Source organism: Lotus japonicus, chromosome 3, assembly GCF_012489685.1.
Source record: "Lotus japonicus ecotype B-129 chromosome 3, LjGifu_v1.2".
Taxonomy (NCBI): domain Eukaryota; kingdom Viridiplantae; phylum Streptophyta; class Magnoliopsida; order Fabales; family Fabaceae; genus Lotus; species Lotus japonicus.
This window is the reverse complement of record NC_080043.1, coordinates 91,246,339-91,259,019: the sequence shown is the minus strand read 5'-3', so window position 1 is coordinate 91,259,019 and position 12,681 is coordinate 91,246,339. Positions and strand designations below refer to the sequence as shown.

The following is a 12,681-nucleotide window of genomic DNA, read 5'->3' as shown; positions in this document are numbered from 1 at the left end:
GCTCTGATTGGTCTGACGAGGTAGGGACCTCTCATCACAAATGCATCTTCCTCACTGGGACGGAACTTAGCTGGTCAAGGTGGTCGAGCATGATGGTTGGCCTGATTGGGTCTGCAAGCGCACACTTTACTTTCACCGATTGGACAATAACCCGTGTTGGAGCATTTAAATATAGTGATTCTCCGATAGAGATTCAAATGACTAAGTGTTTATACCCCTTGGATGCATTGATCAGGGACCAAAAATCTCTTAGTCCAATCTATAAAGTTGTTAAAAAGAGAATGTTAAAGTGGTTAGTATTAGCACTTATTACTTTTAAGAATATATATCGTTCCTCTATTCATATTCATGTTTATTTCCTCGTGAAACTTAACCTTTCTCATTATCACACTAGAGGACTTTTTTTAACTAAATACTGAATTACCATATATTCAAAGTCAAACAATGTTACAATCTTCGATCTGCCACCAAAGTTAATTTCTTGTTGATATCATTCTAATTAGGTTCTATGTTTATCCACCCGGGCTATGGACAATGCGCCAAATGCCCACTCTACCAGCTTCCCCATACATTTAACTTAGGAAATTATAATTCACAAAAAACTTGGGAAATTTATTAATATTATGCAGTCATAAAGAGTCCACCACCAGTTGATGATTTTCCTACACATGCCTGATGCCTGCATAGTCTTTTGATTTTCTTTCACCAAATAAAAAAAGCATAGCCGTTTGAAACTTTGAAGCCTGCAGAGCTGTATAGGTATGAAGAAGGGATTACCAGAAGAAACAAAAGAAGAACATGACCTGTCTGCTGCGTGCGTGGGTCCTACAACAACAATTAAAGCAGAGAGACGTTGGTTAATTAATTGATTTCATAATTAAGAATTAATTATTCCCATAAAACAATGGTGTTTGTTGTGGTACCTTAATTTAAATGAGGGTACGATACCTTAAATGATGTAAAACCTCTTTATCTCCAATTTTTTAAACTTTTAAAAGCCTCTAGCACCATCATTCATGAGCATTTTAGTAGATTGTCTCATTATCTTGTTGTTCGCCAGACCCCAATTTCCATATCTCACCCTTATTGTGGTCAATAACTCTCTTGTTCTAACATCGCATACATTTCCACTTCCACCACTAGATTCTAACTTAAAAAGAGCCGCAACAACCGGCATGACGTCAAAGATTCCAACAAAGGTTAAAAGGTCTAAGATTTTCTCTTTCTCTACCCTTCAATTTCACAATTTCATCTAATCGGGGTACCACACCCAAAAAAATTTCAGGGTACCACAGAATTTGCCTAAAACAATTTGAAGAAATGTTGTAGCCTATAAATTAACGAGTCTTGTTTCTCTTCCAACAACACAACACAAGATAGCAAAGCAAAGCAATTTTCTTATACTCATCCAACTTCCAAGCATATTCAAGTTCCTATCTGCATTTGAGAAAAATGGCCTACATTAGCAACACCAGAGCAGTGTTCTTCTTCATGGTCTTCGTTGTGGGGCTTCTCTTTGCTACTGAGGTGAGGGCGCAGTCTCAAGCACCGGCACCATCACCGGATGCTGGAGCAGGAGCTGTGGTGACTTATTCTGGAGCTTTTGTTTTCTCCTCTCTGGTCCTATCTCTCATTGCCCTTCTGCGCCATTGAGTTTTCCACTGTATTCAATTATTAATTAATTTTCAGATTCTATGATCTCTTCTTTTGATCATTCTTCTAAAAGGGTGGTTTGTGGTGGACGGTGACAGTACAAATTCGACAGTGACGACATTGTTTATTTCTTCTGTTCATTGCATTACAGTTTGTTGTATTATCTTATTCTTTTTCCCTTAAGGGTTGATTCATTATTTGAGCTAGCCCCATTTATGGAAAATGTGACTAAAATATTTCATTTGAGTCTTAATTTTATTTAGTCAATTTTGTTTTATCTCCCGACCTCTATTTTTTTTAAAATATGCATCCTCATTCCTCAATAACAATAAAAATTATAAGTGATTTGTGAATTGAATTTAATTTGTTTAACCGCCAACAACAACCCGTTTCATTGCAGGTTAAAGGAATTAGGCTAAAAGCCATATTTAAATGATGTATTTCGCTCGATCCTAATTATTGTTAATAGAATAAAAATTAAAAGATATAAAAATTTAAATAAAAATGACATTTTAAGAGATATGTCGAGTGATGTGATATAAAAAATGAAAATAGTATGTTGAAATTGAGATAAAAAATAAAAAGAAATCTGAATAAATTAAATCAAAACCCGAGAATCTACGATTAGTTGGTTTGACAACCTTAGTGATGCATGGGCTTGTAGTATTGTGAGAAACAATGATGATGCATGGCCAAACCATCTCTGGAGAATGTCACCACATTTTCATGATGATGGAGGGACTGCAGTGGCTCACCGGGGCCATTGCCCCCGCATCTTTTCGATTTTCATTCGAATATATATATCATTATATTCTCTTTTGGCCTTGTAGTAAACTTAATATAAAAACAAAGATATCATAAATCACGTATTACGTGATGGTGGCCAGGGTGGATTGAACTTCAATGACTTCTCTTCATGGCCTGGGTTTGAATCACTCTCACCCAATATTTAACGTTATTTTTGTATAAGAAAAGACTATAATAAAGGACAAATGTAGTGAGTTGGAATCGAACCTTCTCCACTAGACATTTCTTTAACATGATGACTTACCTCTAATCTAGGAGCCACTAAGCTGATTTAATCCACGATTTAGTGCATTTATATTATAAATAATACTATCATCAAAAGTTATCACGTGACACGTAGTAATCAACTAAACTGACTTGTGACACCTATTTCTTCTTTTAACAAAGTGAATTTTAGATACACAATAAAAATTCTGATGAACCAAAATTATGGTGCACAGTAGCAACTTCACTTTGCTTTTGTCCACTATAATTTTTTAGAGTGTTCCAGACATGCACATATAAATGTTTTGTTTGATCATTGATCCCCCGTTGTCTAAATCCTGGCTCTGCCCCTAAGCGTTGGTCAAAAGTCGGCACTAGCAAGTCAAAATTTGACGGTATAACTGATTTAGTGTTGGCATCAAAACTGGTGTTTGAAAGACTGAAGCTAATTTGTAAAGTCGACCTATTAATTAGTCGAGATCGTTGATTTAGCCGACTTTAACTCAATGCTAGACACTTAATAATATGGTCGGCAATATGAACCCAAAATTAGCGTCGGCCCACTCTAGTGCTAAAGCATAAGCTCTTGGGCTATTAGGAAAAAAATTGTAAACTAAAATCAAGTAATTGTAACTTCAAATGTGAAGTTGAAATAGTCTTTTTTCTTCATAAGATTAGCTCATCAATGCATAAAATTAATCCATTAACATAAAACAGACGATAGTAATATTTTGCTACAAAATGTTTGCATAATTAACTGGGAGCCATGATGGAAGGAACATACAAATCAATTTCATAACATATATTATTGGAATCGATCTCCACCCTTGATCAGGAAATTTATTGCATGTAGAACACGAAGAAGGACAAGAATGAAGCTCCAACCAAGGAACCAACCATGGGAATGGTTGCAATTGAGCCACTGGAGGGTCCTGGAGCTGGTGCTGGGGCCTCTTGTGCTGCGGCCATAGCCACCAACATGAAGGCCAAAGCAAAGAAGATAGCACAAATGTTTTGCTTCATTTCCATTATATCTTCTACAAGTAGTGATATTATAACCGGAGACTTTGATGGTGGATATTGGGGCTTTTGGTAGGTGCAGAGGATGAAGAGTCCTGGTTCTTGTGAAGGCTATATATAGGAATATTGAAGAGGATTAAACATTATTATATCATACATGACCTGTCTGGAAAGAGGTGTAATTCACCTGTTTCTTAAATTTGTCATTAAAAAAAATTCTCTTCTTTTTAGATACTTTAAGATGTACCTGTACCAAAATAAAAATACTAATACTAATTATGTAGTTCTTCTGGTTGGAGTAAATGTTCACTCCACTCATCATTGTATTAATCGGTCAGGGTGACCAAAATAAAGTCTTAATTTTTCCAACCAATTAGTCAAATAAATGTTAAGTTGTTAGAGTTGATGATTTAAGACTACAAAAACCTCTATCATGTCAGGACTACTTACAATGGTTTGACAAATATTAAACACATTTATTGTCACTCATATCAAACTCAATATATACAAGTTTCTTAATTTTATAACTTACATTATTCATTTTGGTAACGGACTTTGAGACATTCTTTCAAATATTTAACTAATTTGAGCATCAAAATGTTATTTTTGTATGCGCATTTCCGTTGTAATTTTCACTATCTCACCATATTCTTCGCCTCAATCACCACTGCACATGACATCTCAAGCAAAGATAGTAAGATACATCTCTTATTTTCTGAAAGAACACTAGTTATTAATTATTTATTGAGCTATTACTTATTAATCAAAAAGATATAATAAGATATAAAAGAGCAGCTCATTTGATTGCCCTTATAAGTATTGCTTGTGAGTTAGTGATTGAGAAAGGTACATTCATTTTCCAGCACTTAGAAGCTGTTTAGAATTATTGGATCAATCATCAATGATTAAATACAGTTGTCATTAACCGGGATTCCTCTTTAGTATATATCATACTTTTAGGTCCAGCTCGGTATTGTTCAAATGGCAGTTAGTGATTTTGGTGGTGTGTACTATGTGTCTCATTAAAGTTGAAGTGAAAAGAATTGATCATATATTTGGCAGTAAGTATAAATGTATAATTGTTTATTAACAAAAATATAAATGGGACCTTATTTTTACCATGAAATATTGATATTGGTAATATCGAAACTTCACTTAAAATCCCCTAGAACATATCAGAATACGCAAAAATGTAAAATTATTTTGTCTTTCTCTCTTGTTTGTAGGCAGTACATGGTGAAATTAAAACAGAATGCGGGTATTTAAATGTTATTGACATTCATTTTAACATTCTTTAATCAATTGGTTGAAATTTATGTGGATTTAAATAAAAAAACTGAGTCTTACTTCTCATTTTCTAAGATCCATATAACTTTGAACGAAGAAAGTAAAGGCAACATTTAGAGTGATCAAGACTTTAGAGTGATCAAGACATTTGTTTGAAATAAGGTTTTGAGAATATTCCTCAAATTTGATGGTCAAGATTGAATGGGGATAAACGGGAAAATTTATAATTTCGCTCTTCTCCACCTTTTGCGCACTTGCAAATAGAAGCTCAATTGTGGTCGAAACATCCTCCTCCTTGTTGAACCCCCTTCCACCACTAGAAGTTGTTATGGAAGAGCCAAAGCCGCATTTTACCCCATCCACCACTAGAAGTTGTAGTGGAAGAGCCAAGGCCGCATTTTACTCCATCCACCTCAAGTCGAGTCTGACTTGGAGGCTCGCCCCTCATAGAGAGCATATGGACGACCATTGCATCCAACAACCGAACAACGACGTTGACTCGCGAGGTGGAGGACCCCATCACCAACATCTACATCTTCCTCGCTCTCGGGGCGAAACTTAGTTGGTCGAGCTTGATGGTTGGCCCAATTGGGTCAATGAACACACACGTACTTTTACCGAATGGGCAATGACCCGATGGTGGAGCATTTACATGGTGGTTCTCCCTAAAGATTCAAATGACTAGATGTTTATACCCCTTGGGTGCATCGAGGGAGACCAAAAATGTCTTTGTCCAGTTTAAAAAGCTGCTAAAAGAAAGAATATTGAAAAGAAAATGTTAAAGTGATTAGTGTTAGCATTTCATATATATATATTTTTCCTCTATTCATGTTTATTTCCGGTCAAACTTTATCCTTCTCATTATCACATTACAGGACTTTATTTACTAAATACTTACCATATATACATAAACAAACAATGTTACATTCGTCGATCTGCAGCCTAGTATAATTTCTTGTTGATATCATTCTAAGTTTCTATGTTTGACCACCCTAGACATGGACAATGTCAATACGCCAAATGCCCACTCTACCAGCTTCCTCATACATTTAACTTAGGAAAATATAATTCACAAAAAACATGGGAAATTTATTATTTTGCAGTTGATTTTCCTACACATGCCTGCATAATCTTTTTATTTTCTTTCACCAAATAAAAAAATCAAAGCCGTTTGAAACTTTGAAGCCTGCAGAGCTGTATCTATGTATGAAGAAGGGAGCTGTACCTAAACCCCACCACAAGAAACAAAAGAAGAATATGACCTGTCTGCCGTGTGCGTAGGTCCTACAACAACAATTAAACCAGAGAGACGTTGGTTGCTAAATTTCATAATTGAGAATTAATTATTAGTTTATTACCATAAAACAATTTGAACAAGTGTTGAAGCCTATAAATTAGAGTCTTGTTTCTCTTCCAACAACACAACACAAGATAGCAAAGCAGCAGAGCAATTTACACTCATCCAAGCATATTCAAGTTCTTATTTGCATTTGAGAAAAATGGCTGCCATTAGCAACACCAGAGCAGTGTTCTTCTTGGTCTTCGTTGTGGGACTTCTCTTTGCTACTGAGGTGAGGGCGCAGTCTCAAGCGCCGGCACCATCACCGGATGTTGGAGCTGGAGCTATGGTGACTTATTCTGGAGCTTTTGTTTTCTCCTCTCTGCTCCTTTCTCTCATTGCCCTTCTGCGCCATTAAGTTTTCCTAATGCACAATCCACTGTATTCAATTACTATACATTAATTTTCAGATTCTGTTCTCTTCTTTTGTTCATTATTCTAAAAGGGTGATTCATGGTGGCCGGTCAGTGGATTTGTGGCTGGTGACAGTGACTACATTGTTTATTTCCTCTGTAACTCATGGCGTTTCAGTTCATTACTTGAGCGCCCACTTATAGAAAATGTGACTAAAATATATTTCATTTGAGTCTTAATTTTTTTCAGTCAATTTTTTTTTATCTTCCAGTGTGATGCAATGTTTTAAAAATCAGATTCTTGATGGAACTAATTCTGATAGAATAGGATATTATTTATTCTCTTTGTAATTACGCCTGTAATTAGGGTTTAATATTTATTGTTAGTCAACTAGGTAAGTTGCATATATAGGGTATTTGATTATCAATAATAGTCACGGAAAACATTTCTTTCATGGTATCATAGAGCAGGTTCAGATCCTTCCCTATCTGACCTAATTATTTACTTTACAGTTATTTTATTTCCTTTTTCTCCCTCCTTCCTCAAAGGCCGCCGCAGCCTCTCTCTCAGTGCAGCCGCCGCCGCCGCTAGTCCACCCGCGCCTCCTCCGTCGCGCCGCCGGTCCTAGCCAGCCATCATCCTCCTCCGTTCGTCCCCAACGAACAACTGCAGTAGCACCGTTCGTTCCCAAACGACCCAAATTGAGCCGCATCTTCTCGCGATCCGCACACCTCCGGCAGCCTCCAACCGCGCCTGCCCCGTCGCCGCCCGCCACCGGCTCGCGCGCGCCACCCATCGGTCAGAAAGACCAGCGCCGCCGCCGCCCCTAGGGTTTGCAACATCCATTGCAACCCGCGGCCCCGGATCCGACCCGCGTCTCCCTCTGCCACTTTTGTTTAATTTTATTTTTTATTTTATTTGTTACTTCCTTTCCGGTTCACCAGACACCGGTTTGACCAGACCGGACCGGCTCAACCAAACCCGGTCAAACCGCTCCCGCCAGAAACTCAAAAAAAAAAAAAAAAAAAAGATTAAATTCCTTTTATTTTAATCTTCTGTTTTTGCAGTTTCTATGGCTACCTCCGACTCCACCAATGGCTCTCCAACCGGCGACACCACTGTGATCCCTACGCCCACGGCGTCGTCGTCTTCCTCTGCCAAACCGGATTTTCATCCGGCCCTTGCTGTCAGCAACATCAAAAACAACATTCCTTTCAAACTTGAGTTAGACAAGGATCATTATGCTATGTGGGCTGAATTGTTTGAGACTCATGCTCACGCCACTCAGGTGCTCCACCACATCATTCCTCAAGCTGACATGGAGCCTCCTGCGCGCACCGATGCTTCCTATGTCCGGTGGGCCACTCTTGACTCCACTGTCAAACAATGGATTTATTCCACCATCTCCTTTGACCTTCTCTCCACTGTTATGGAGAAAGGTTCTACTGCTATGGCTACTTGGAACCGTATCGCTTCTATGTTTGAGGACAATCAGAACTCCCGTGCTGTCGCCCTCGACCAGGATTTCATCTCCACTCGCATGGAGGATTTTCCTAATGTTTCGGCCTATTGTCAACGTCTGAAACATATCTCTGATCAGTTGAGGAATGTTGGTGCCCCTGTTAGTGATCATCGTCTTGTTCTCCAGTTGGTCTCTGGTCTCACTGAGCCTTTCCGTGGTGTTGCCACCCTGATCCGTCAGAGTGAGCCTTTGCCTCCTTTCCTCAAGGTCCGCTCCATGTTGATTCTAGGGGAATCTGGTCTCGCCAGGATGTCAGGTCCGGCCTCTCAGACTGCTTTGCACACCTCTGCTTCCCGTCCACCGGCCTCCGTTGACTCCTCTCAGCAGCGCCCCACCTACCGCAGCGATCAGGGCCACTCCAACCATCGTTATGGGTCAGGGCAAAATCGCAATTATCAGGGTGGTTCTGGTAAACCTAGGAAGAAAGGTGGCTCCCGTTATCCTGGATCATCTGGCTCTTCTGGTTCCTCTGCTGCATCTCCTCCACCCTGGCGCCCACCACCGCAGGCATCCTGGAATCCATGGGGTTGGGCTCCTCCCCCTGGTTGGGCTCCTTCCCCTTGGGGCATGCCTCCTTGTCCTTACCCCACATCTCAGTGGTCGCGTCCCATGGGTGTTCCGCAGCAACCCGGCGTTTTAGGTCCGCGTCCTCAGGCCTACACCGCTACTGCTTCTCCAGCACCCACTGATATCGCTGCTGACATGCACACCATGTCCTTGACTCCTCCAGACACCACGTGGTACATGGACACCGGCGCCTCGTCCCATACTGCGGCATCTCAAGGTACTCTCACGTCTTATTCTAATTTAAGTCATTTAAATCAGAAACTGATAGTTGGTAGTGGTCAGGGCATTCCAATTCAGGGTTCAGGATACACTTCTATTCCTACCCCTCACAAACCTTTAGCACTCAATCATGTCTTGCACACTCCGCGAATTATTAAAAACTTAATTTCTGTGCGACAACTCACTACTGACAATAATGTTTCTGTTTCTTTTGATCCATTTGGATTCTCGGTGTCTGACTTCAAGACGGGGATGCCTCTCCTGAGATGTAACAGCCTCGGCGACCTCTACCCAGTCACTCGTTCCTCTCCCTTTGCTGGTCTTGCTTCTAGTGTCTGGCACAATCGACTTGGTCATCCAGCTTCCTCAGCTTTAAACCATCTTAGGAATAATAAACTTATTTTTTGTGAACCTTCGCGTTCTAGTTCTGTTTGTGACTCTTGTGTTTTAGGCAAACATGTCCGGTTGCCTTTTAGTTCATCTGCAACTATTACTTTGAGACCATTTGATATTTTGCATAGTGATTTATGGACGTCTCCTGTTTTAAGTACTGCTGGTCATCGTTATTACGTTTTGTTTTTGGATGATCACACTGATTTTTTAGGGACGTTTCCGATTAGCAAGAAATCTCAGGTTTATGAAATGTTTACTACTCTTGCTACACTTATTAAAACACAATTTTCAGCAAATATTAAATGTCTTCAATGTGATAATGGACGTGAATATGACAATGAATCCTTTCATCGGTATTGTGATGCTAATGGCCTTATTTTTCGCTTCTCTTGCCCTCACACTTCTTCTCAAAACGGCAAAGCAGAACGGAAAATTCGCACCATTAACAACATGATCCGCACCCTCCTTGCTCATTCGTCAGTTCCTCCTTCATTTTGGCATCATGCCCTTCAAATGGCAACATATCTTCTGAACATTTTGCCACGCAAGACTCTTCATAATGATTCTCCTACTCAGCTGTTGTATCATCGCGACCCCTCCTACTCCCACTTACGTGTCTTTGGTTGTCTATGTTTTCCTCTATTTCCTTCCGCTACAATAAATAAATTGCAACCACGATCGACTCCGTGTGTTTTTCTAGGGTATCCGATGAATCACAGAGGTTATAAATGTTATGATTTGTCACACAGAAAAATTTTAATATCGCGGCATGTCATTTTTGATGAAACCCGATTTCCCTTTGCTGACCTATCCTTGACTCCTGCCCCTTCTTATGAGTGTTTCACCGAGGACCTCCCTCCTTCCTTGATCCACCATTGGCAAACCGTATCCTCCCGCCCACCTGACCCTCCGGTCCAGCCGTCGAGTCCCACTGACTCTTCACCTCCCTTATCGGCTCCCGTCTCCCCTACCGCTTCTCCCTCACCTTTGCCCTTGCCTCCGGTCCCTCCTGCACCACCCGTACGGACCATGACTACCCGTAGCTTGCACGACATTTCCAAACCTAAAAAGCCTTTTAGTCTTTCGGTCTCTATTGATGACCCGTCCATCTCACCCTTGCCTCGTAACCCAAAACAAACCTTATCCGATCCAAATTAGAAGTCCGCTATGCAGTCTGAATTTAATGCTCTTATTAGAAATAATACGTGGGAGTTGGTTCCCCGTCCTTGTGATGTTAATGTTATTCGTTGCATGTGGATTTTTCGTCATAAAAAGCAGTCTAATGGTTTGTTTGAGCGGTATAAGGCTCGTCTTGTAGGTGATGGCAGGCCTCAGATTGCAGGTGTGGATTGTGATGAGACATTCAGCCCCGTGGTGAAACCGGCTACCATCCGGACAGTTCTCAGCATTGCTCTCTCCAGATCTTGGCCCATACATCAGTTGGATGTCCAGAATGCTTTCCTGCATGGTGATCTCCATGAGACTGTCTACATGCATCAGCCTTTGGGTTTCCGCGACCCTCACCACCCGGACTATGTCTGCTGTCTGAAGAAGTCCCTTTATGGTCTGAAACAGGCGCCTCGTGCTTGGTATCAACGATTTGCTGATTATGTTTCCTCTATTGGATTCCGGCACAGCACTTCAGATCATTCTCTTTTCATCTTCCGGCAGGGTTCTGATATTGCCTACATACTTCTCTATGTTGATGACATCATCCTGGTTGCATCATCGCATGATCTCCGCAAATCCTTTATGGCACTTCTTGCATCCGAGTTTGCTATGAAGGATCTCGGTCCTCTGAGTTACTTTCTTGGCATCGCTGTCACTAGACATGCAGGTGGCCTTTTCCTCAGTCAGAGCACTTATGCTACTGAGATTATTGCTCGCGCCGGCATGGCCTCATGCAACCCTTCTGCTACACCGGTTGACACCAAGCAGAAGCTCGGTTCTTCCTCTGGGACTCCTTGTGAGGATGCCTCCCTATATCGGAGCCTTGCTGGTGCCCTACAGTACCTCACATTTACTCGTCCTGACATTTCCTATGCTGTTCAGCAGGTTTGCTTACATATGCATGCACCCCACACCGAGCACATGCTTGCCCTCAAGCGGGTTCTTCGCTATGTTCGTGGCACATTGACTTATGGGCTACATTTGTATCCCTTCCTGGTTGAAAAGCTTGTTTCTTACACTGATGCTGACTGGGGGGGCTGTCCTGACACCAGACACTCCACTTCTGGTTATTGTGTTTTCCTCGGTGACAACCTCATATCTTGGTCCTCCAAGCGGCAACCCACTCTCTCTCGCTCTAGTGCTGAAGCTGAATATCGCGGTGTTGCTAATGTTGTCTCCGAGTCCTGCTGGATCCGCAATTTACTTCTGGAGCTTCATTTTCCTCTCTCTCAGGCAACATTGGTCCACTGTGATAATGTTAGTGCCATCTACCTCTCTGGGAATCCAGTGCACCATCAGCGTACCAAACATATTGAGATGGATATCCACTTTGTTCGGGAAAAGGTCGCGCGTGGCCAGGCTCGCGTCCTTCATGTTCCTTCCCGTCATCAGATTGCGGACATTTTTACCAAGGGCCTACCTCGGCTTCTTTTTGATGATTTTCGTTCCAGTCTCAGCGTCGGTGAACCTCCCGCTTCGACTGCGGGGGTGTGATAGAATAGGATATTATTTATTCTCTTTGTAATTACGCCTGTAATTAGGGTTTAATATTTATTGTTAGTCAACTAGGTAAGTTGCATATATAGGGTATTTGATTATCAATAATAGTCACGGAAAACATTTCTTTCAAATTCACCATTTAATGGTTTAACGACCAACTTGATAATCACATAGCTTTTTTTAATCTCAACCAGTCCTTCTTAACGGTCATAATTCATTCTTATAATTTTCATTTAAGTACTAATTTTCATGAAATACATCTTGAATAACAATAATAATAATAAGTGACTCGCGATCTGTTTAATCCCAGCCACATCCACAACCCATTTCCCTACAGGTTGAATGAATTCGGCTATAAAAACCGCATTTAAAGGATGTATTTCCTTGTACTAAAAACAAAAACGATGTATTTTACTCAATCCTAATCAGCACCGGTTGTGGATTATGCAGGCAGCCTGTGGTTCACGGCCCGTATGCTCAACTCTAAGTCTCTAACCATGTATATGAACTACAATAGAATTGGTGTTTGTTTGCATATATGTCCTTGTATATATGTTCATCAAATGTTAATACTTAATAGGATAAAATTTAAATGATAGAAAGAATTCAAATAGTAAGGTATAATTAGTATTTATTCACATGTACA

The 12,681-nt window shown here is 40.6% G+C and overlaps 1 protein-coding gene across 1 annotated transcript; it reads left to right on the top strand.

The window, feature by feature from the left end:
- Positions 1–6,670: 6,670 nt before the first annotated feature.
- LOC130747326 (uncharacterized) lies at positions 6,671–9,536 on the top strand. Its single transcript, XM_057600224.1, has 2 exons — positions 6,671–8,970; positions 9,219–9,536. The coding sequence occupies exons 1-2, from the start codon at positions 7,737–7,739 to the stop codon at positions 9,242–9,244; spliced, it is 1,260 nt and encodes a 419-aa protein (XP_057456207.1). The 5' UTR covers positions 6,671–7,736; the 3' UTR covers positions 9,245–9,536.
- Positions 9,537–12,681: the final 3,145 nt, after the last annotated feature.

Bases quoted from the DNA above. Each gene is read 5' to 3' on its own strand.
- LOC130747326 (XM_057600224.1), top strand. From the start codon at position 7,737: ATGGCTACCTCCGACTCCACCAATGGCTCTCCAACCGGCGACACCACT. The intron at 8,971-9,218 runs GTACTCTCACGT...TCTGACTTCAAG, and splicing joins CCATACTGCGGCATCTCAAG to ACGGGGATGCCTCTCCTGAG.